Source organism: Gorilla gorilla, chromosome 5, assembly GCF_029281585.2.
Source record: "Gorilla gorilla gorilla isolate KB3781 chromosome 5, NHGRI_mGorGor1-v2.1_pri, whole genome shotgun sequence".
In the NCBI taxonomy this organism is placed as follows: Eukaryota; Metazoa; Chordata; class Mammalia; order Primates; family Hominidae; genus Gorilla; species Gorilla gorilla.
In genome coordinates, this window is record NC_073229.2 from 60791324 (window position 1) to 60814558 (window position 23235).

General features: G+C 54.2%; 3 protein-coding genes across 9 annotated transcripts in view; 2 read left to right on the forward strand and 1 right to left on the reverse strand.

The window, feature by feature from the left end:
• Positions 1 to 14274, forward strand: part of PPP2R5D (protein phosphatase 2 regulatory subunit B'delta) — a 27302-nt gene extending 13028 nt beyond the window's left edge. The window contains exons 3-16 of the mRNA XM_004044097.5: positions 8387 to 8603; positions 8835 to 9034; positions 9120 to 9230; positions 9338 to 9430; positions 9859 to 9989; positions 10125 to 10184; positions 10291 to 10399; positions 10617 to 10670; positions 10983 to 11153; positions 11251 to 11378; positions 12399 to 12500; positions 12595 to 12667; positions 12813 to 12929; positions 13081 to 14274. Coding sequence (XP_004044145.2) covers positions 8387 to 8603; positions 8835 to 9034; positions 9120 to 9230; positions 9338 to 9430; positions 9859 to 9989; positions 10125 to 10184; positions 10291 to 10399; positions 10617 to 10670; positions 10983 to 11153; positions 11251 to 11378; positions 12399 to 12500; positions 12595 to 12667; positions 12813 to 12929; positions 13081 to 13218 — 1704 coding nt within the window. The 3' untranslated portion in view covers positions 13219 to 14274. The remainder of the gene's footprint in view (positions 1 to 8386; positions 8604 to 8834; positions 9035 to 9119; positions 9231 to 9337; positions 9431 to 9858; positions 9990 to 10124; positions 10185 to 10290; positions 10400 to 10616; positions 10671 to 10982; positions 11154 to 11250; positions 11379 to 12398; positions 12501 to 12594; positions 12668 to 12812; positions 12930 to 13080) is intronic.
• MEA1 (male-enhanced antigen 1) lies at positions 14159 to 18842 on the reverse strand. Of its 6 annotated transcripts, none has more exons than XM_019029020.4 (4): positions 18721 to 18842; positions 15047 to 15321; positions 14858 to 14960; positions 14159 to 14553 (listed from the first exon to the last, which is right to left on the reverse strand). In XM_019029020.4, the coding sequence occupies exons 2-4, from the start codon at positions 15308 to 15310 to the stop codon at positions 14402 to 14404; spliced, it is 519 nt and encodes a 172-aa protein (XP_018884565.1). In that variant the 5' UTR covers positions 15311 to 15321; positions 18721 to 18842; the 3' UTR covers positions 14159 to 14401. The 6 variants fall into 6 exon arrangements, with proteins under 6 accessions (XP_018884565.1, XP_018884567.1, XP_018884563.1 ...); XM_019029022.2 differs by lacking the exon at positions 18721 to 18842 and adding an exon at positions 18346 to 18369; XM_019029018.3 differs by lacking the exon at positions 18721 to 18842 and adding an exon at positions 15994 to 16121.
• Positions 16025 to 23225, forward strand: KLHDC3 (kelch domain containing 3). Of its 2 annotated transcripts, none has more exons than XM_019029016.4 (11): positions 16025 to 16280; positions 19060 to 19272; positions 19445 to 19621; positions 19779 to 19894; positions 20071 to 20142; positions 20269 to 20482; positions 20559 to 20645; positions 20789 to 20897; positions 21018 to 21091; positions 21214 to 21292; positions 22598 to 23225. In XM_019029016.4, exons 2-11 carry the CDS (start codon positions 19119 to 19121, stop codon positions 22662 to 22664), a joined length of 1149 nt encoding a protein of 382 aa, XP_018884561.1. In that variant the 5' UTR covers positions 16025 to 16280; positions 19060 to 19118; the 3' UTR covers positions 22665 to 23225. The 2 variants fall into 2 exon arrangements, with proteins under 2 accessions (XP_018884561.1, XP_018884562.1); XM_019029017.4 differs by lacking the exon at positions 16025 to 16280 and adding an exon at positions 16591 to 17147.
• Positions 23226 to 23235: the final 10 nt, after the last annotated feature.

Below are 23235 nucleotides of genomic sequence, written 5' to 3' on the forward strand. Positions count from 1 at the left end.
GGCTCATTGCCAAGATCAAGCAATTCTCCTGCCTCAGCCTCCCGAGTAGCTGGGATTATAGGCATGCGCCACCTCCCCCGGCTAACTTTGTATTTTTAGTTGAGTTGGGGTTTCTCCATGTTGGTCAGGCTGGTCTTGAACTCCCAACCTCAGGTGATCCACCTGCCTCGGCCTCCCAAAGTGCTGGGATTGCAGGCATGAGCCACTGTGCCCGGCCAGGGTCCCCCATTTTTAAATGAGGATAATGGACTCAACGGAACATTTGAGTTGTGCTAGCATAGGAAGGAGATTCTAGGCTGCATTCCTAAAACCTGGATATGGGAAATAATAGTAATAGTAGTGGTGGTAGTAGAAGGTACCTCTTATAAAATGCTTCTTTAGGACTGGGCACGGTGGCTCACACCTGTAATCCCAGCACTTTGGGAGGCCGAGGTGGGCGGATCATGAGGTCAGGAGATTGATATCAGCCTGGCTAACATGGTGAAATTCCGTCTCTACTAAAAATATGACAAAAAATTAGCCGGGCATGGTGGCGCGCACCTGTAATCTCAGCTACTCTGGAGGCTGAGGCAGGAGAATTGCTTGAACGCGGGAGGTGGAGGTTGCAGTGAGCCGAGATTGCGCGCCACTGCACTCCAGCTGGGTGACAGAGCCAGACTCTGTCTCAAAAAAAAAAAAAAAATGCTTCTTTAGTGCGAGGAACTGTTCATCTCTATCCTTACGATAGTGCTATAAGGTAGGTATGGTTGTCATCCCATTTTGTAGATGAGAAAACTGAGGCGCAGACTTTCTGGATATTACTCAGCTAATAAGTGGCGAGCCAGGATTGAACCCAGGCAGGCAGTCTGGCCCAAGGTGTTATTGAGCACCAAGCTCCACAGATGAGGGTTTGGTTGTTCTTTTTTTTTTTTTTTGATCGGAGTCTCGCCCCGTCACCCAGGCTGGGGTGCAATGGCATGATCTCAGCTCACTGCAACCTCTGCCTCCCGAGTTCAAGAGATTCTCCTGCCCCAGCCTCCCGAGTAGCTGAGATTACAGGCACGTGCCACCATGCCCAGCTAATTTTTTGTATCTTTAGTAGAGACAGGGTTTCACCATGTTGGCCAGGCTGCTCTCAAACTCCTGACCTTGTGATCCGCCCGCCTCTGCCTCTCAAAGTGTTGGGATTACAGGTGTGAGCCACCGTGCCTGGCCTAGTTGTTCTTAAGGCAGGGAAATGGAGGCCCGAGGCAGAGGAGTGCCTGGATACACACCAAGTGCTGGCCCCCAACCTGCTTTTCTCTTACTACCACTTCCCCCACCCCAAGGTGCAACTCATCTGCCATATGTAGAAAGGGAGACCTCAGACCTCCAGATGCCTTGCCATGTCTAATACACGGGACCCACAGGCTGGACCCGGTGCTCCTCTCCTGTTCTCTTATCCCTAGATAGGTGACAAGTCCACAGCATTGTTTTTATAAAAAATTCAGAGGATGCAATTAATAACATTTCTGTCTTCCTCCCCTCCCCCATCCCAGAGGATTTCAAGTTCTTCTATTATTATGGTAAGGAGTAAGAGTTTGGGATGGGAGCTGGAGAGGAGCGGGAGATGGCAGGTATGAGGCCAAGAGGTCACCTTTCCCTTTCCCTGTGGTGAGGGTACCCAGCTGGACATGGCCTCTGCCTAGTCCTATTCTAGTCTCTGGTTGGGGGCAAGGGCTGTCCTGTGGTTTAGCTTCTTTCCTCTCCCAACAGGGGGCTGCCTGGACAGTCCAGGAGTACCTGTGGGCAGACAGCCCTGCAAATACCTGTATTTAGACTTCTGAAAATGGACTTCATGGGGCTGTAACACCTGTGTCTGGGAGCTATACCTTTAAAAAGGGATAGCTTTTAGGCTGGGCACGGTAGCTCACACCTGTAATCCCAACACTTTGGGAGGCCGAGGCAGGTGGATTAATTTAGGTCAGGAGTTCAAGACCAGCCTGGCCAACGTGGAGAAACCCCATCTCTACAAAAAATACAAAAAGTAGCTGGCATGGTGGCGGGTGCCTGTAATCCCAGCTACTCGGGAGGCTGAGGCAGGAGAATCACTTGAACCTGGGTGGCGCAGGTTGCAGTGAGCCAACATTCTGCCACTGCACTCCAGCCTGGATGACAGAGTGAGACTCCATCTCAAAAATAAATAAATAAATAAAATAAAAATAAAAAGATAATTTTAAAAATTAGCTGCATTTCTCCCATTATAAAAGCAGTATCATACTACACAATGGAAGTAAGGCAGAAAAAAAGCAGTGTCAGCTTGTAGAAAATTTAGAAATGCAGAAGTAATCTAATTCTACTACAGGAGATAGTCATTAACACAGTGGTGGACTTGGGCTTGTTCTTACCTTTTCTGAACCTCGTTTTTGGTTCTGTGCATGTGTTTTAATGTGAGCGAGCTCATTTTGTGTATCTAGTTTTGTACTGTATTTTTTTTATGTATGTATGTATGTATGTATTTATTTTTTGAGACGGCGTCTCGCTGTCTCCCAGGCTGGAGTGCAGTGGTGCGATCTCGGCTCACTGCAAGCTCCGCCTCCCGGGTTCATGCCATTCTCCTGCCTCAGCCTCCCGAGTAGCTGGGACTACAGGCACCCACCACCATGCCCGACTAATTTTTTGTATTTTTAGTAGAGACGGGGTGGATGGTCTCGATCTCCTGACCTCGTGATCTGCCCGCCTCGGCCTCCCAAAGTGTTGGGATTACAGGCGTGAGCCACCGCGCCCGGCCTGTGTATTTACTTTTTGAAGATGGAGTCTCGTTCTGTCGCCCAGGCTGGAGCTGGAGTGCAGTGGCGTGAGCTCAGCTCACTGCAACGTCCGCCTCCTGGGTTCAAGCAATTCTCTTGCCTCAGCCTCCCAAGTAGCTGGGACTACAGGCACCCACCACCACGCCTGGCTAATTTTTTGTATTTTAGTAGAGACAGGGTTTCACTGTGTTGTCCAGGCTGGTCTCAAACTCCTGAGGTCAGGCAATCCACCTGCCTTGGCCTCCCAAAGTGCTGGGATTACAGGTGTGAGCCACCGTGCCCGGCCTTGTACTATCATTATTTAACTTAGCATAGGAAGCAATTTTCTGTCATTATGTAGTTTTAGGCCTTTTGTTTTATTTCAAAATTTTATCAGTATGATAACACATACATTGTTCAGATATTACTACTATTGGGGTTGGAATGCAACTCTTAGCTCTTTCCTCATTAGATTCCTTTAGATTTTCACATTAGATTCTTTTCCTACTTTAGATTAGATTCCTTTAGATTTTCACATTGGATTCTTTTCCTACTTTTTTTTTTTTTTTTTGAGATTTAGATATTATCAATTGACTTTCTACCATGGAAAATAAGTCCTCATCATTCTTATGCCTTTCTGCAGACATTTCCCTTCCTCCAAAAATACCACCATTTTGGGCAAATTACTATGAACATGAAAATATTTTTTACAACTAAACTATGTATTACATAGTTTTCTTTTCTTTTTTTTTTTTTTTTTTTTGAGGCAGAGTCTCACTCTGTCATCCAGGCTGGAGTGCAATGGCGCAACCTTGGCTCACTGCAACCTCCTGGGTTCAAGTGATTCTCCTGCCTCAGCCTCCCGAGTAGCTGGGATTACAGGCACCCGCCACCACACCCGGCTAATTTTGTATTTTTAGTAAGAGATGGGGTTTCACCTTGTTGGCCAGCTGGTCTGGAACTCCTGACCTCAAGTGATACACCCACCTTGGCCAAAGTGCTGGGATTACAGGCATGAGCCACTGCACCTGGCCCATAGTTTTTATAAACATAATATTAACTCCTGATATTCCATTTATTCATTTTCTGTTATAAATGAGGTTGTTAAAAGTATTTGTGCACAAAGCTTTTTTTTTTTTTTCTTTTTGCCTGGCTACCTCTGTCTCCTCCAAAGCTTTTTTTTTTTTTTTTTTTTAATTTAGGATTTTTATTAAGCTAAATTTCTAGTAAAGTACTAAGACATGGGAATGAATTTCTTTCTTTTACCTTTTTAAATTTGAAAATTTTTATTTTTAGAGACAGTGTTGTTTTGTTGTTCAGGCTGGAGTGCAGTTGGTGCGATCATAGCTCACGGGAGACTTGAACTCCTGGGCGCAAGGGATCCTCCAACCTTGAGTAGCTGGAACTCCAGTAAGCTTCCTGAGTAGCTGGAACTGCAGGCATGTGCCACCACACCTGGCTAATTAAAAAATTTTTTTTGTAGAGATGGGGTCTTGCTACGTTGTTCAGGCTGGTTTCAAACTTCTGGCTTCAAGTAATCCTCCTGCTTTGGTTTCCCAAAGTGTTGGGATTACAGGCGTGAGCCACTGTGCCTGGCCTTTCTTTTACCTTTTGTTTTTTTTTTTTTTTGAGACAAAGTCTCGCTCTTGTCCCCCAGGCTGGAGTGCAATGGCATGATCTCGGCTCACTGCAACCTCCGCCTCCTGGGTTCAAGCGATTCTCCTGCCTCAGCCTCCCAAGTAGCTGGGATTACAGGCGCCTGCCACCACCCCTGGCTAATGTTTGTATTTTTAGTAGAGATAGGGTTTCACCATGTTGGCCAGGCTGGTCTTGAACTCTTGACCTCAGGTGATCTGCCCTCCTCGGCCTCCCAAAGCGCTGGGATTACAAGTGTGAGCCACTGCGCCCGGCCTCTTTTACCTTTTTTTTTTTTTTTTTTTTTTTTTTTTATTGATCATTCTTGGGTGTTTCTCGCAGAGGGGGATTTGGTAGGGTTACAGGACAATAGTGGAGGGAAGGTCAGCAGATAAGCAAGTGAACAAAGTTCTCTGGTTTCCCTAGGCAGAGGACCCTGCGGCCTTCCGCAGTGTTTGTGTCCCTGGGTACTTGAGATTAGGGAGTGGTGATGGCTCTTAACGAGCATGCTGCCTTCAAGCATCTGTTTAACAAAGCACATCTTGCACCGCCCTTAATCCATTCAACCCTGAGTGGATACAGCACATGTTTCAGAGAGCACAGGGTTGGGGGTAGGGTCACAGATCAACAGGATCCCAAGGCAGAAGAATTTTTTCTTAGTACAGAACAAAATGAAAAGTCTCCCATGTCTACCTCTTTCTACACAGACACGGCAACCATCCGATTTCTCAATCTTTTCCCCACCTTTCCCCCCTTTCCATTCCACGAAACCGCCATTGTCATCATGACCCGCTCTCAATGAGCTGTTGGGTACACCTCCAAGCCGGGGTGGTGGCCGGGCAGAGGGGCTCCTCACTTCCCAGTAGGGGCGGCCGGGCAGAGGTGCCCCTCCCCTCCCGGACGGGGTGGCTGGCCGGGCAGGGGGCTGACCCCCCCCACCTCCCTCCTGGTCGGGGCGGCTGGCCGGGCAGAGGGGCTCCTCACTTCCCAGTAGGGGCGGCCGGGCAGAGGCGCCCCTCACCTCCCGGATGGGGCGGCTGGCCAGGCGGGGGGCCGAACCCCCACCTCCCTCCCGGACAGGGCGGCAGGCTGGGCAGTGGGCTGACCCCCCCACCTCCCTCCCGGACGGGGCGGCTGGCCAGGCGGGGGGCTGACCCCCCACCTCCCTCCCGGACAGGGTGGCAGGCTGGGCGGTGGGCTGACCCCCCCACCTCCCTCCCGGACGGGGCGGCTGGCCGGGCGGGGGGGGCTCCTCACTTCCCAGTAGGGGCGGCCGGGCAGAGGTGCCCCTCACCTCCCGGACGGGGCGGCTGGCCAGGCGGGGGGTTGACCCCCCCACCTCCCTTCCGGACGGGGTGGCTGGCCGGGCGGGGGGCTGACCCCCCCACCTCCCTCCCGGACAGAGCGGCTGGCCGGGCAGAGGGGCTCCTCACTTCCCAGTAGGGGCGGCCGGGCAGAGGCGCCCCTCACCTCTCGGACCGGGTGGCCGGCCAGGCGGGGGGCCGAACCCCCACCTCCCTCCCGGACAGGGCGGCAGGCTGGGCGGTGGGCTAACCCCCCCACCTCCCTTCCGGACGGGGCGGCTCGCCGGGCGGGGGGCTGGCCCCCCCACCTCCCTCCTGGACGGGGCGGCTGGCCGGGCGGGGGACTGACCCCCCCCCACCTCCCTCCTGGACGGGTTGGCTGGCCGGGCGGGGGGCTGACCCCCCCACCTCCCTCCCGGACAGGGTGGCAGGCTGGGCGGTGGGCTGACCCCTCCACCTCCCTCCCGGACGGGGTGGCTGGCCGGGCTGAGGGGCTCCTCACTTCCCAGTAGGGGCGGCCGGGCAGAGGCGCCCCTCACCTCCCGGACGGGGCGGCTTGCTTGGCGGGGGGCTGACCCCCCCACCTCCCTCCCGGACGGGGCGGCTGGCCGGGCTGGGGGGGGCTCCTCACTTCCCAGTAGGGGTGGCCGGGCAGAGGTGCCCCTCACCTCCCGGACGGGGCGGCTGGCCAGGCGGGGGGTTGACCCCCCCACCTCCCTTCCGGACGGGGTGGCTGGCCGGGCGGGGGGCTGACCCCCCCACCTCCCTCCCGGACAGAGCAGCTGGCCGGGCAGAGGGGCTCCTCACTTCCCAGTAGGGGCGGCCGGGCAGAGGCGCCCCTCACCTCTCGGACCGGGTGGCCGGCCAGGCGGGGGGCCGAACCCCCACCTCCCTCCTGGACAGGGCGGCAGGCTGGGCGGTGGGCTAACCCCCCCACCTCCCTCCTGGACGGGGCGGCTGGCCGGGCGGGGGACTGACCCCCCCCCACCTCCCTCCCGGACGGAGCGGCTGGCCGGGCAGAGGGGCTCCTCACTTCCCAGTAGGGGTGGCCGGGCAGAGGCGCCCCTCACCTCCCGGACAGGGTGGCTGGCCGGGCGGGGGGCTGATCCCTCCACCTCCCTCCCGGACGGGGTGGCTGGCCGGGTGGGGGGCTGACCCCCCCACCTCCCTCCCGGACGAGGTGGCTGCCGGGCGGAGACGCTCCTCACTTCCCAGACGGGGTGGCTGCTGGGCGGAGGGGCTCCTCACTTCTCGGGCGGGGCGGCTGCCGGGCGGAGGGGCTCCTCACTTCTCAGACGGGGCGGTTGCCAGGCAGAGGGTCTCCTCACTTCTCAGACGGGGCGGCCGGGCAGAGACGCTCCTCACATCCCGGACTGGGCGGCAGGGCAGAGGTGCTCCCCACATCTCAGACGATGGGCGGCCGGGCAGAGAGGCTCCTCACTTCCCAGATGTGATGGCGGCTGGGAAGAGGCGCTCCTTGTTTCCTAGATGGAATGGCGGCCGGGCAGAGACGCTCCTCACTTTCCAGACTGGGCAGCCAGGCAGAGGGGCTCCTCACATCCCGGACGATGGGCGGCCAGGCGGAGACGCTCCTCACTTCCCAGACGGGGCGGCAGCCGGGCAGAGGCTGCAATCTCGGCACTTTGGGAGGCCAAGGCAGGCGGCTGGGAGGTGGTTGTAGCCGGCCGAGATCACGCCACTGCACTCCAGCCTGGGCACCATTGAGCACTGAGTTAACCAGACTCTGTCTGCAATCCCGGCACCTCGGGAGGCCGAGGCTGGCGGATCACTCGCGGTTAGGAGCTGGAGACCAGCCCGGCCAACACAGCGAAACCCCGTCTCCACCAAAAAAATACGAAAACCAGTCAGGCGGGGCGGTGTGCGCCTGCAATCGCAGGCACTCGGCAGGCTGAGGCAGGAGAATCAGGCAGGGAGGTTGCAGTGAGCTGAGATGGCAGCAGTACCGTCCAGCTTCGGCTCGGCATCAGAGGGAGACCGTGGAAAGAGGGGAGAGGGGAGAGGGGAGAGGGGAGAGGGGAGAGGGGAGAGGGGAGAGGGGAGAGGGGAGAGGGGAGAGGGAGAGGGAGAGGGAGAGGGAGAGGGAGAGGGAGAGGGAGAGGGAGAGGGAGAGGGAGAGGGAGAGGGAGAGGACAAAGTCCTCTTTTACCTTTTGATTGAAGACTGTCACACATTCAGTAAAGGATCTTAAGTGTACTGCTCAATAAATTTTAGGTATGTATCTGCCATGCACCACCTTGCAGGTCCAGTCAAGATACAGGATGTTTACATTACTCAGAAGGCTCCTCATGTCTCTTCTTATTACTCATGTGTCTTCTTATTCATCATGTGTCTTCTTAGCAATACCCACCCCATTTCCCCTGGCAACATAATCACTTTTTTTACTTCTGTCACCATCAATCTATCAATTAGCTTTACCTGTTCATGAACTGGAATGAACGTTTTAAAGGCTCTTGATGCACAAGCAGTGGGCATCTCTTTGGGTGATGTGACTTCTTGACTGCTCACTGCCAGGGCTACAGCACAGTTATCTCTGTAACCCTGGCCTTAGCTCCTTCGGGGCAGGAGACAGCTGCTCACTGCCCAGGCCTGTGCAGGCATAAACAGACTTGGGGATGGCCAGGCCCAGGGTGGGAGGCATATCTTGGGAAGTGGATTTCAACAGGTGACTTGTTTGACCAGGCCCAGCCGCAGCCCCAGCCCCAGCCCCAGCCCCAAGCCCAGTCTCAGCCACCGTCGTCCAACAAGCGTCCCAGCAATAGCACGCCGCCCCCCACGCAGCTCAGCAAAATCAAGTACTCAGGGGGGCCCCAGATTGTCAAGAAGGAGCGACGGCAAAGCTCCTCCCGCTTCAACCTCAGCAAGAATCGGGAGCTGCAGAAGCTTCCTGCCCTGAAAGGTACTTGGCAATTGGTCACAGGGGCTGTTTTACCAGTTCTAGTGGGCATCGGGAGTTGGTGGAATGGAAGTTTTGGGGTATTTTGTGGGGAAGGGAGTTCCAGAGAATGCGGGAAGGGGGTGCCAGGGAGCAGGATGGTGGCAGGGTGGGGTAAGGGAAAGCCCTTGAAGGCAAGCAGGGCATCGCAGTGAAGGACTACAGAGGAGAACCTGACTGCTGGGGCCCCCACAGATTCGCCAACCCAGGAGCGGGAGGAGCTGTTTATCCAGAAGCTACGCCAGTGCTGTGTCCTCTTTGACTTCGTGTCAGACCCACTCAGTGACCTCAAATTCAAGGAGGTGAAGCGGGCAGGACTCAACGAGATGGTGGAGTACATCACCCATAGCCGTGATGTTGTCACTGAGGCCATTTACCCTGAGGCTGTCACCATGGTGGGCACAGGGAAAGGACACAGGGGGGACTGGTGAGGGGCTCTGGAGAAGCCCAGGTGGAGCTCTAACTGGCCCTACCCCTCAGTTTTCAGTGAACCTCTTCCGGACGCTGCCACCTTCATCGAATCCCACAGGGGCTGAGTTTGACCCAGAGGAAGATGAGCCCACCCTGGAAGCTGCTTGGCCACATCTCCAGGTACCAGGGCAAGGGGGCAGATTGGCCGTGGCTGCAGGGAGTGGGGCACTTGGAGGCTTGCAAGTCCTTGGGAACATCCCCTCAGTGGCGTGCCTTTTCCCCTATAGCTCGTGTATGAGTTCTTCTTACGTTTCCTTGAGTCTCCTGATTTCCAGCCAAACATAGCCAAGAAGTACATCGACCAGAAGTTTGTACTTGCTGTGAGTCCCCGAGTTCCTGTCCTTGCCCTCTCTTTCCATTCCATGTCCCCTTCATCTGTGTCCCAGTGGCTCTTTCCCCTTAAGCTGAATATATTGGGTTTCATCCATGTCTGGTACGAGGAGGCTATAAAGGGTAAAAAACAAAACAAAACAAAACCCTACTCTGGCCTTAAGAAACTAACAACATAATGTTAGGAAACAAAAAAGCAACAGAGTACCTCTCTCTGGTCAGTACTGAGGCATCACTTTGGAAGTCTCAGTACAAATACAAAAGAATCAGCAATACAATAGAATCACTGCTTTCTAAGACTTGCTGGCCCCCACTCCAGGGGACCTCTGCATTTCCCCTGGCGGGACCTATGTCACCCTGGCCACTGCCTTCCCTGGCTGCTGCCTCACTGGCTGCTTTCCCTCCCTTGTACCCCCAGCTCCTAGACCTATTTGACAGTGAGGATCCTCGAGAGCGGGACTTCCTCAAGACCATTTTGCATCGCATCTATGGCAAGTTTTTGGGGCTCCGGGCTTATATCCGTAGGCAGATCAACCACATCTTCTACAGGTGAGGCTAGGAGCCCAGGCTTAGGAGCAAAGCCTTCTGCTACTGAGGTGGGGTGGGAGCAGGGAGGTGGGGGGACTGTACAGAATGCTGGAGGGACATCAGGGGTTGTCAAGAGAGCCATTTTTCTTCCCTCAGGTTCATCTACGAGACGGAGCATCACAACGGGATTGCTGAGCTCCTGGAGATCCTGGGCAGGTGAGAGGCCGGGTGGGGGCACAGATGCCTGAAAAAGGTTGGCAGGATTGGTGCACTGAACTTGGATCTGACCCTCTGGTCCTAACAATTGTCCCTTAATTCCTAGCATCATCAATGGCTTTGCCCTGCCCCTTAAAGAAGAGCACAAGATGTTCCTCATCCGTGTCCTACTTCCCCTTCACAAGGTCAAGTCCCTGAGTGTTTACCACCCTCAGGTGAGCTGCCTTCCTCCTGATAATGTCCAACTCAGGCAGCAGAGAAAAGAGCCGGCAGGAAAGTGTTCCAGCTGGGATAGGGGAAGCATAGGGAGCAGGTGGGATAATTCCTTCCCTCCGTCTCCCCTTCCCTTCTGGGATCTTGTTTCTATCACTGACTTCTCTGAGAGCTTCTAGGACCTACACCTCACCTCCCTTCTACCTCACACCTTTGCAGCTGGCATACTGTGTGGTACAATTCCTGGAGAAGGAGAGCAGTCTGACTGAGCCGGTAATTCCCCTTCCGGGCCCCAAGGCCCACTTCTTACTGTCGTCAGCATCACTTGCCAGTCTGTACCTACTGGGGGTGCCATAAGGGGGAGCGCAGGAGGGCTGTGACCTGACCGGTAACATGGTTTCCTCTCTGAAGGGGAAGCGAAACCTATATACACCTAGGAAACAGATCCAAGGCAAAGAAACGGGTAGTTGGCTGAGATCACCCAAATGTGCCCACCAGGGTGGGGGAGAGAGAGGGTAGGAAAACTTCCTGGCAACCTAGGCAGGTGCAAAGAATTTTCATCCCCATGCCCTCCTTGTCTCCCAGGTAATTGTGGGACTTCTCAAGTTTTGGCCCAAGACCCACAGCCCCAAGGAGGTGATGTTCTTGAATGAGCTGGAGGAGATTCTGGACGTCATTGAACCTTCCGAGTTCAGCAAAGTGATGGAACCCCTCTTCCGCCAGCTGGCCAAGTGTGTCTCTAGCCCCCATTTCCAGGTGAGACTCCAACCTAGCATATCCTAGCCCCTGCCAGAAACTGAGAAGGTCTTGAGTGAAACGAGCAGCACCCACCAAGTCTGCCTCTCCCCATCAGGTGGCAGAGCGTGCTCTCTATTACTGGAACAATGAGTACATCATGAGCTTGATAAGTGACAATGCTGCCCGAGTCCTCCCCATCATGTTCCCTGCACTCTACAGGAACTCCAAGAGCCACTGGAACAAGTAAGGCGCTGGGGTGGGGCTGGGTGGTGGGGATCCAGTTTGGGAAACTTTGAGGGTATGGAAGAACTAAAGAGCCAGGGGTCTCACCTAGTCACCCAGCAAGTGGGGCTGATGTCCCCTGCATGTTGATAGGACCTTGAGGGGCTGACTGGAGCGAAAAGATGCCTGTGTGCAAGATCTCTGTGATACCAAACAGCAGGGCAGCGGCCTGTTACACCACTCCTTGGGTTCAGCTATTCTACAGGTCCTATCAAAGCTTTGGAGATGTAATTCTATGCAGTGAGAAGCTGATGTGACCTTCTTTGAGAGTATGTGTAAAGAATCCCAGGGTTTTAGGCCGGGCACGGTGGCTCACGCCTGTAATCCTAGCACTTTGGGAGGCTGGCAAGGCGGGTGGATCACGAGGTCAGGAGTTTGAGACCAGCCTGCCCAACATAGTGAAACCCCCATCTCTACTAAAAATACAAAAATTAGCTGGGTGTAGTGGCGGATGCCTGTAGTCCCAGCTACTTGGGAGGCTGAGGCAGGAGAATCACTTGAACCTGGGAGGTGAAGGTTGCAGTGAGCCGAGATCGTGCCACTGCACTCCAGCCTGGGCAACACAGTGAGACTCCGTCTTAAAAAAAAAACACTCAGGGTTTTGAAAAGACTTTTCTGCTAAAAGCAAGCACACTGTGGTGTAGATGCAGTCTGTCATGCTGCATCTACATGCCCATCATGCTGCTGGGAGGCCATTAGTGTGAGTTAGAATGGGAAAGGATGGGAGGTAGGCAGGCCTTGGAGCATGGGGTGAGGGAAGGATGGACAGGTGGACCGATATTTGTGAAAACCATGAAATGCCAGTCTCAAACCAGGTGATTTGGCCAGAGGTCTCTTCTGATACTGCACAGAGGTTTGTGAACTGGAAGTAGTAAATGACAAAGCTCTTAGCAGAGATACCCCTGCGAGAGAACAAATTGGGTTCCTCACGCTAAGGGCAGGCTCTGGCTTCCTACACCTCATCTTTCTTCTTGGTGGCAGGACAATCCATGGACTGATCTACAATGCCCTGAAGCTGTTTATGGAAATGAATCAGAAGCTGTTTGATGACTGCACACAACAATACAAGGCAGAGAAGCAGAAGTGAGTATCTCTCTCCCCAGGAGACTTTCATCTTCTACCACCAGCTCACTGTGTTTCTCTCAAGCCCAACCCCAATCCTACTTTTGCTCCTCAGGGGCCGGTTCCGAATGAAGGAAAGGGAAGAGATGTGGCAAAAAATCGAGGAGCTGGCCCGGCTTAATCCCCAGGTGAGGTTTTCCTGCCACTGTTGTGAACTGAGGGGCCAGCCCATCTTGAGCTGGGGGAGAGTTTGTTGGGGGGAGGAATATGGGGCACACAGGCCGCCAAGCCTCTGAAGTGGCTCTTACCGCTTGTCCATGTCTCCTCACTCAGTATCCCATGTTCCGAGCCCCTCCACCACTGCCCCCTGTGTACTCGATGGAGACAGAGACCCCCACAGCTGAGGACATCCAGCTTCTGAAGAGGACTGTGGAGACTGAGGCTGTTCAGGTGGGAGGGCAATGTAGGGGGATGGAGCAGAAATAATAGCTCTGGAAGGGAGAGGAGACAGAAACAGCAGAGCCAAAGAATAAGGGGACGGAACAATAGAATTCACTGGGAATTGGTCACCATTCCTCACCTTGTCCCTATTCACACACAGATGCTAAAAGACATCAAGAAGGAGAAAGTGCTGCTGCGGAGGAAGTCGGAGCTGCCCCAGGACGTGTACACCATCAAGGCACTGGAGGCGCACAAGCGGGCGGAAGAGTTCCTAACTGCCAGCCAGGAGGCTCTCTGACCCCTCACATTCCTACCACAGGGCCACAGCCCACACAGCCCTGGGACACTGCCCTGGCCCTCCATACTCTGCTCCCTACTGGCTGTCTTGGGGGAAGGCAGCGCCTCTCTAGCTAATCAAGGGAGGGGGATGTGGGCACTTGAAGCAGGGACACCCACAGAATGGTCCCTCTTCTCCCCAAAAGGTGTTCATGCCTCCCTGTGGCTAGTACAGGCTGAGCACTAAGATGCTTAGTGCTCAGACAACCTGGGGATGCCTGTCCCCTACCTGCTCCTCACCCACAGCTACCTGAGGCTGCTCTGAGAAGTACACACAGGAATACATACGCTCCTCTATTCTTCCCTTCATCCTCATTTGAACGCCAGGTATCTCCCCTCCTCTCTCTCCCCTGCAGAGGCATGTAGGGAACAGCAGGAGATTATTCTCACCAAAGTTATGTCAAGCCCCATTGGCCCCAGAGTAGCTGAAGGGAAGCCAACCCCCCTGCAGCACAAATAGGCCCCCCAGTCCCAGCCGTGTGCTGGCAGATAGGGTTGTATTATTTCTTCTTACCCCATGCCTGACCAAGGGAGGTCAAAAGGAGAAAAGTATAGGCTGTGGACAATAACTGATGAATATAGGGCCCAGATGGACCAAGTGGGGCCAGGGAGGGATGAATAAACACCCTACCCCATGCCCTGTCTTTGGTGAGCAGCAGCCCTGGGGTCACAGACATGGAAGGGACCACCCTGGGGCTGACTGCTTTTCTGTGCTGTTGGTTCCCAAAACTAGAAAGAAGGAAGCAGGGAGCGGTGCCCCAAGCATGGCTCCTGCCAACACCTATTTATTTCCTTGTTTGTGCTATGCTGGGCAGGCCTTCTCTTGTCCCTTGTAGGTACCTTGGAGGGGCCAGGGGCTAAGGAAGGCCGGACCCAGGTTCCAGGGGCGCAGGCAGTGCGGCTTTTGGCTGTGTACATAGGGTGCTTTATTCTCCACAGAGTGATACATGCTAAGGTGGGTTGGGCTTGGACCGATGTCCCCATATGTACAGAACTGAATAAAGTGGGTCTCTGAGAAGTCTGATGTGCCTTGATGTGGAAAGGGAGACGGGGAAGATGGAAATGGACATTACAACCAGAGATGTGTTCAGTCCTGTGCTGGTTCTGGCCTGGAATGTAGGAAGATAAGGCAGCTCTCACTGTGGTCACTTCCAGGCAGGGGATGCCTGCCGGGCTTGGAGGGCTTTCTGTACCACATCTTCCCACTGGGCATCCGATATCTCCCGAGCCCAGGCAGGAACCCCTGGCGCAGGCAGGCTTACTCCAGCCATTGTCCTTTTCACCAGCTCTACATGTTCTGAAATCAGAGCCAGAGGCCATTCAGGCATAGAAATAATGGGACCAGCTCCCCTCCCCAATCCCCGAATCAACCCAGAGCCCTTGGGCTGCCAGGGTCACCAAATCCACCTTGTTACTTTAAGGCAAGCCTGCCCATCCCCAAAGCTAGCAAAAGAGCATTTCACTTGGACTCTGAAGTCTACAAAATCTTAGTTTACAAACTATCTTTTTAGGATAGGGTCTTCCTCTGAAACTTCCTTCTACTGACTCATGCCAGTTCATTTCCTTAGTAATTATTCCAGAATGAAAGAATGATCTTTTACCTGGGTCCATGGGAATAGAGCTGTGGTTGTTCAACGCTGTAGCTCCCTCCTCATCTTCATCTTCACTCTCTAATGGTGGGTCTGGCAAATGAAGCCCCAGGGCCTGCAGAGCCACAGAAGACCGTTTGGGTCTAGGCTTTCAGGGAGCCCAGCTTCACCTGTTCAGGAACCATCCCTCCTCCACCCTACCTGGATTCGATCCTGGATGTCAGCAACTACATCTCCATCCCCCACTGGTGCCAGTTCCACCTCCTCTTGTTCAGGATCTTGGTTCAGGGGCTGGTAGGAGTAGCCAGCTGGGCCCGACCCCGTTTCCTCCTGCTCTTCCTCAGGCTCCTCACTGCTCCAATCCCCAGTGCCTTCTGAAGGGCCCTGATGTCCCAGTTCCTCAGTCTGATTGGGGAAGATACGCTCAGGGCCCATGGTGTCTCCTCCTAGAACTACTGTTGCCATCCGGGCAGGGGCTGCAAGAACAGGGAGGCGGTAGGACAGGGATTGGATGAAACCAGGCCCATCTTCATCCTCTCATCATCTCCTTGTAGTCTCCTGCGTGCAAAAAACCAGCTCCTCCCCGAGGCTCCTGCATCCTCCACCCCTCTGCCCCGCTTCCAGCCTCTCGTTCCTCCCCCTCTTAAGTCGGGGCTCTTATCTTGAACCAGGCCCCACCGCCTTGCTCCGCCACTTCCTAATTAAACGCCCAACCGGAGGCCCTGCCACCTCCTAAAAGACACCCCTTCCAGAACCCCGGCTCCCCGCGCCACGCCTCCCCCGCGACTTGGGAACTCTGGGTCATCAGACTTCCCTAAACAGGGCGGCGTACCCGCCCCCTTCTCCCCTCTCCTAGAGGAGACCCTCTGTACCGCCTGACAGATGCCTTTCAGGCCCCATGGGCTCCCCTCAAATGGCCCCAGCTGCAGCGTCCCCCACCCGCCCCCATCCGAATCCCGGCGCCGGTGTTACCGCGCGCCTCACCCGCTCAGAGCCCGTGGCCTCCACTTCCGGCGGAGCAGGACGTGCAGAGGTGCCTAGTCCTCCAGCCCCGCCCCATATCCATGATTGACGCTGGCGAGGACGAGGAGTCCGCCCCTTGCCCCGCCTCCGTCATTCCCAGCCCAGAAAACAAAGGACTGCATTACCCAGTGGCCTCCTCGGTCTCGACACATATTTGCACATGCGCAGAATCTCTCCTACGCCCCTGCCCACTCCTCAGCCCTCTCGTCCCTCAGGAAACGTATGGACTACAAGTCCCGGAATGCCTCGGGCACTTAGCTACGACTGCACGTGCGCGCACAGCTGCCCGCCGGAAGAACCGAGCTTGGCTGTGTTTATCTCGTTGGGGACTAAGGCGTCGGTTGGCGCGCAACGGGTTCTAGGCTGCAGGCAGCGCGAGGACCCGCGGCCCCGCCCCGGCTCGGCCTGGCAGGTAGCCTGGGATGGGTGGAAGGGCAAGGAAGAATTAGGGGGCTGAGGACGTGCTGTCTGGAGCTGGAGTGGCGGGGGAGGGGCCTGAGAGTGATGAGGTGGGGGTGGGGAGGGAGCTAGGGGGATGATGGGAAAGGAGAGTGTTAATGGGGAAAGCAGGGCTAGGGGAGGATGGCGAGGAGATGGGTAGGAGAGACCTGGTGTCTGGAGGAAGCAATGAAGGAAATGGGAAGGAAGACTGGGCCATGAAAACAGGGAAGCTGAGCATAATGGAAGGGGAGGGGTGTCTGGCGTGGTGGGCTAGGGGAGGCCGGAATGTCTGGAAGAAGACAGGGATAGAGTCATATGCAGGGAGGGGTATCCGTGGTCAGTGCATGCTAATTTTTCTTTCCTTAGTGGAGGTGGGAAAATGGAGGGCTGTTGGGTGGAGCTTGGAATGGTAGGAGAAGGAAAAATGAGAAAACTGCAAAGCTCTCACGAGATCAAGAAGGGCGAGAAATGGGGAATAAAAAATGCAAGAGACCAGGCGGGTAGATACATTAAGGGAATAGAAGAAGTTTGAAAATGCTTGGTGGTGATGGAGGACTGGGGAGACCCGGGGATAAGAGGAGCCCCTGAGAGCCTGGGGGCTTGTTCTCCTTGAATTTGAGTTGTTTATATGGCAGAGAAACTAAAATTTTTTTTCTCCACCTTTGGCTGAAATTGCTTATCTCCTCTCCTGTGCATATTTTACTTTACCTTGACATATCTGAAGGGAAGAATAGAGAACATAAGGGAGGATGGAAGACTTCCATTCTTAAGCCCATCGACCTCCTAACAGTCTCCACAAGCCCAGACCCAAGATATTTTGGAGAGCGGGAGTAATGAAGTGAGAGTAGCTTCCTGCTGGGGCTATTTCAGGATGGGCCCCATGGCTATTTAAAGCTTAGGGTGTGGAGTTGGGGGAGGTTGGGTGGGTGGGACTAGCAAGCCAGCTGAAAGCCATGTCTCTTTCCTGCAAGGGGCCTCCCTTATTTGAGCTGTTTTAGTGCCTGAGGTTTTGCCTGGCCCTTTCCTCTGCCAGGGCTTCTTAAACAGGGAGCAGATGATGATCCACCCAAACTCAGGAGATGCTTGCCAGCAAAAGCATTGTCAGTTGCAAGGATTTGCCTGAAAAAACCCTCAGATGTACCCAGGTGTACGTGCCAGTAGGTTGACAGGTTGTGTTTAAGAGACCATGACCAGCTGGGCATGGTGGCTCACGCCTGTAATCCCAGCACTTCAGGAGACTGAGGAGGGTGGATCACCTGAGGTCAGGAGTTTGAGACCAGCCTGGCCAACATAGTGAGACCCCATCTCTACTAAAAATACAAAAATTAGCTGGGCGTGGTGGCAGGCGCCTGTAATCCCAGCTACTTGGGAGGCTGAGGCAGGAGAATCGCTTGAACCCGGGAGGCGGAGTTTGCAGTGAGCTGAGATTGCACCATTGCACTCCAGCCTGGGGGCAAGAGCGAGACTTCATCTAAAAAAAAAAAAAAAAAGACCATGACCTCTCATGCTGGATCTTTCTCTTGTCCTGCCCAAGGGCATTTTTTGCCTCCCTTCCCCTTTTTTTTTGTTTTGAGACAGAGTCTCGCTCTGTCGCCAGGCTGGAGTGCAGTGGTGTGATCTCGGCTCACTCCAACCTCCGCCACCCGAGTGCAAGCAATTCTCCTGCCTCAGCCTCCTGAGTCGCTGGGACTACAGGTGCGCGCCACCGTGCCCAGCTAATTTTTGTGTTTTTAGTAGAGACGGGTTTCACCATGTTGGCCAGGATGGTCTCCGTCTCTTGATCTCGTGATCCACCCGCCTCGGCCTCTCAGGGTGCTGGGATTACAGGCGTGAGCCACCGTGCCCAGCCCCTTCCCCTTTGCATTGCACACTCCCACCTCTATCCGCCTTTCAGGAACCCAAGTCGTGGAAGAGCTTGTTCTCTCTTTTCTACTGGAAATGGCTTGTTCTCTACCACAGTAGCAGGGATGGGGAAGTGGCAGGAGGAGAAAACCCCTCCCTCTATCCCCATCCCCCAAGCCTAAGCATACACATACCTTTCTGGCTTAAGTCCTGGCAGCATACCAGGCACAGCTGTCAAAGGAACTCCTTGTGCCTGTGGGGGGCCCTGGGTGACCCCAATGACAACAACTCAGCTTGACAGGAGCTCCCTGTGAGGGGCTAACCAACCGCGGTAACATGGAGGTCCCTGTCCTGGATCAGTCCCGCCCTATCTTGGGTAGGGGGATTGTTCCACTCTAAAAGCCTGAAAGCTTTTCTGCTTTGAGGCACTCATGCCAGCTTTCAATGGACTGTCTGAGGCTGGCTGGGCTATTAATAGCTGTGAATATTTTGAGATCCCTTTCCCCACCTTAAAGAACACAGATTCTTAGAGAGGTGGCAGTAAGCAGAGCAGAGACAAGAGAATATACCGTTTGGGAAGGGGGCTTCAAGTTTGCGCCAAGCCAGGGACAGAGTGGAGCCTCCATGAGTAGGTTGTGACCATGATATGCAGATTCTGAGCTGGCAATCAGGTGGAGGTGGCCCCACCCTTCACTGTTGGAGAACACTGGGCCCAGGCTGCTCCCTGACCTCGGCAGCTCCCTTGGGGCAGGGCCAGCCACCTGAGCTGAGACTAGTGTCCCTGTGGAGGGGTAGTGTGGGAGGGCCCCCAGGGTGACACTTGGAGGCAAAGGCTGGTTCTGGGCAGAGTCACAGTGAGCTGGGCAGAAGCCTCGCCTGAGGATCCCGTGGCCCCAATTTGTGTGCAGATAGCAGAGGCAGCAGGCCGTGCCGGGGGGGCATGTTGCTGTAACCAGTGGCCCAGGGGATGTTACGGTGGACAGTGCACCTGGAGGGCGGGCCCCGCAGGGTGAACCATGCTGCAGTGGCTGTCGGGCATCGGGTATACTCCTTCGGGGGTTACTGCTCTGGTGAAGACTATGAGACACTGCGTCAGATAGATGTGCACATTTTCAATGCAGGTAAGCCAATGCTGGGGCTGTCCCTGGGTCCCCACATCAGGGTGGGAACGGGCTGCTGATGAGGTTTGGCTGTGGTCTCTGGGACCAAGGGGATTGGGGACAAACATCTGGTTTGGGAAAAGTGGACAGCCTGGAGGGAGGTTCCCAGGGCTGAGCAGAGCTGTGCCCACAGTGTCCTTGCGTTGGACAAAGCTGCCCCCAGTGAAGTCTGCCATCCGTGGGCAAGCTCCTGTGGTACCCTACATGCGCTATGGACACTCAACCGTCCTCATCGACGACACGGTTCTCCTTTGGGGCGGGCGGAATGACACCGAAGGGGCCTGCAATGTGCTCTATGCCTTTGACGTCAGTGAGTATGGATCTCAGAGAGGCTATGTCCTTCCAGATGTTGCCTCAGTTGCCCGAGAAAGGTTTGGGTTGGGGGTCTTGGGGAGTAGAGTACCCCAGAGCTGAGGAGGGACTGTCATAGAGGGTGCTCAGTTGAGCCATTTTCTCATCTCCTTCAGATACGCACAAGTGGTTCACACCCCGAGTGTCAGGGACAGTTCCTGGGGCCCGGGATGGACATTCAGCCTGTGTTCTAGGCAAGATCATGTACATTTTTGGGGGCTACGAGCAGCAGGTAGGTCTGGGAATAAAATAAGAGGTTTAGGGTGGGACTGAGAAAGAGGGGAAGGGCAATTTAGGATGGTGAAATGGGAGGCTTTGGCTTGTTTGCAGGTTTTGAGGGGAGGGATGGAGGGTCAGAGAGTGACCATTGGCTCCCTCTTTTCTTCCTCCTTTTCTCTTCCTACTCAGGCGGACTGCTTTTCCAATGACATTCACAAGCTAGATACCAGCACCATGACATGGACTCTTATCTGTACAAAGGTCTGCTCTTTCTTTTTTCTCCGAAATCCCCACCCTCTGTTGAAGCAATGATAGGAAGCTCAGTCAGAGCAGATCCTCTTCCAGTCTTTGTGCTGACCCCTCCACCATCTCTCTGCCTCTGCCCAGGGCAACCCTGCACGCTGGAGGGACTTCCACTCAGCCACAATGCTGGGAAGTCACATGTATGTCTTTGGGGGCCGTGCCGACCGCTTTGGGCCATTCCATTCCAACAATGAGATTTACTGCAACCGCATTCGAGTCTTTGACACCAGAACTGAGGCTTGGCTGGACTGTCCCCCTACTCCAGTGCTGCCTGAGGGGCGCCGGAGCCACTCGGCCTGTGAGTGTTTGTTACTTCCCTGTGGAGTTCCCTTCCTGCCCTCTTTACACTCCTGACGCTTCCTCTCTCCTTCCAGTTGGCTACAATGGGGAGCTGTACATCTTTGGTGGTTATAATGCAAGGCTGAACCGGCACTTCCATGACCTCTGGAAGTTTAATCCTGGTAAAGAGCACTGCATTTAGGGCAGGAACAAGGAGCAATTGAGGTGGGAGGAAAAGAAAAGAATCCTGAGGCGGTGAGGGATGGGGGTGGGGAAGATACCTGGACTAGGCAGGTATCGAACTTCCATATAAATTTCTCTTCAGTGTCCTTTACCTGGAAAAAGATTGAACCGAAGGGGAAGGGGCCATGTCCCCGCCGGCGCCAGTGCTGCTGTATTGTTGGTGACAAGATTGTCCTCTTTGGGGGTACCAGGTTAGAAGGAGAGAGGGAAGGGGCTCAGGGAAGTCACTAATGGGAGAGTGGGAGGTATTTGAAAAGGGGGTTTCGTGGGTAGTTTTTGTCCTACTTTCATCTCTCTTTTGATCCCGACAGTCCATCTCCTGAGGAAGGCCTGGGAGATGAATTTGACCTTATAGATCATTCTGACTTACACATTTTGGACTTTAGTAAGTATAGTTATTCCTGAATTGCTCCTGCCATCAAGGTCCCTGTCTTTGGGTGGTGATATCCAGGACTGGATCCTTTCCTCACCTTTGACCATCTCCTTTCCACAACTTCTCCCTTAAAGGCCCTAGTCTGAAGACTCTGTGCAAACTGGCCGTGATTCAGTATAACCTAGACCAGTCCTGTTTGCCTCATGATATCAGGTACAGCGAGTGGTTGGAAGGGAGGGATTGAGTGAGGGTGAGTGAGCAGCACAGGTGTGACCTGATTAGCTTGGTTTCAGTATGGAGGAGACAGACATTTTTGTTCTGCTGGAGATGTAGTGTACTTGTGGGAAATGAGATGGAAGGAGGTGAATTGACAGCCATCATATAAAACTGTCAGCAGAATAAATTATATGAAAAAAAAAAAATCCAGCTCGGCAGCATCACTTTCTGAGACCTAAGCTTATACAGTTATTTTTGTGAACATGCTGAGAACAACTGATTAAATCTTAGAACCTAGCTGCAAAGTAAAGACAAGTTTAGGAGCCTCTGGATCACATTGGTTCCAGAAGATCTGGCTGCTTCCCTTTGAATTTCGTTCTTAGGTTCCAATTAACCACCAGATGTTACTTTATGTATAATTTTTCAGGTTCAAATTAACCACCAGATGTTACTTTGTATATAATTTTTCCTGTCTGGGTCATTCCGAGATACTTCGTCTCTTTGTATCAGTTCAGTTTAACTCTTGCTGGCTGGGCATGGTGGCTCATACCTGTAATCCCATCACTTCGGGAGGTTGAGGTGGGCAAATCAGTTGAGGTCAGGAGTTCGAGACCATCCTGGCCACATGGTGAAGCCCTGTCTATACTAAAAATACAAAAATTAGCTGGGCATGGTGGCAGCCACCAGTAGTCCCAGCTACTTGGGAGGTTGAGGCAAGAGAATTGCTTGAATCTGGGAGGCGGGGGTTTCAGTGAGTCAAGATTGTGCCACTGCACCACTGTACTCCAGCCTAGGTGACAGAACAAGACTCAAAAAAAAAAATTAATATGGTTGGATGGGTGGGGAAGGCCTCAGGAAGGATAGGAGTGCTGAGTCAAAGCCTTAAAAGGATGGGAGTTAAGAACAAAAATGGGTATTCCTGGTGGGGGTGAGGCATTCCTGGTGAGGATAAGGTGGAGGGGCTGCCTGGTTGGCTCTAAGCAAAGCAGGAAAGGCAGGTTGGGATGTTGACTGACATGTATACACAGATCTCAGGTGCCTGGACACTGCAATATACATACATATATAAACATAAACCGGAAATCCATATGAGCTTGGAGGTAGAGGAGTGGGTGGTGTTGGATTTGGTGGTGGGTGGGTTCTGATTGTTAAACCTAGTAGGTCTCTTAAGTAAGAGGTGGCTGTGGGTGGTTGACCTTTAGGAAGTTGGAGAGACTGGTGTGTTTATAGCTTGGTTCAAACATCCCTGAGCTTGGGCTGAGGGCCCCCTCTTCTTTCTGTCTGTTATTGTTGGCCTTCCAGGTGGGAGCTGAATGCCATGACCACCAACAGCAATATCAGTCGCCCCATCGTCTCCTCCCATGGGTAGGAGGAAGTTTCTGCCACCTCCCCTCCTGAGCCTGCTGTCATCTTCACTGCCCCTGCCCATCTGTCACCCACCTGCTCCTTTGACCCCTGGACTTGGTATACCTCCATGTGGAGTTGTTGGGCGAGAGGTGTTCTCTGTGCTGTGAATTCAGTGGGGAGCTGTAGCGGGGTGGGGGCCAGGTTCCTCCCCCCTTGGGCCGAGGGCCCCTTCCCCTTGGTGCTCTGTCCCCATCCACCTCCTTTCAGCTGCTCCTGGGCCTCAGCTCTGCCCAGGGCCAGCCAGGTTCTGCTGGGAAGGGAAGGGAATGGGGAGAAGGGAGAAGCAAGCAGTGTCTGAGCCTCAGGAGCTTCCCCCTCCCCCTTTGCCTATCCCCTCCCCTCTGCTTGAGCCTTGAGCCTTGACTGGGAGCTGAAAGGAGTTGCAGCTGTTGGCATGAGACCTCCTCCTTCCCGTCTTGGGGAGGTGGGGACCAGCAGATAAATCCCACCCTTCCTTGAGCTGTCGCTGTACCCTGAAGTTCAGCCAGCTCAGATTTTATAAAAATTAATTAAAATCTCCAAACGTGTTGTGT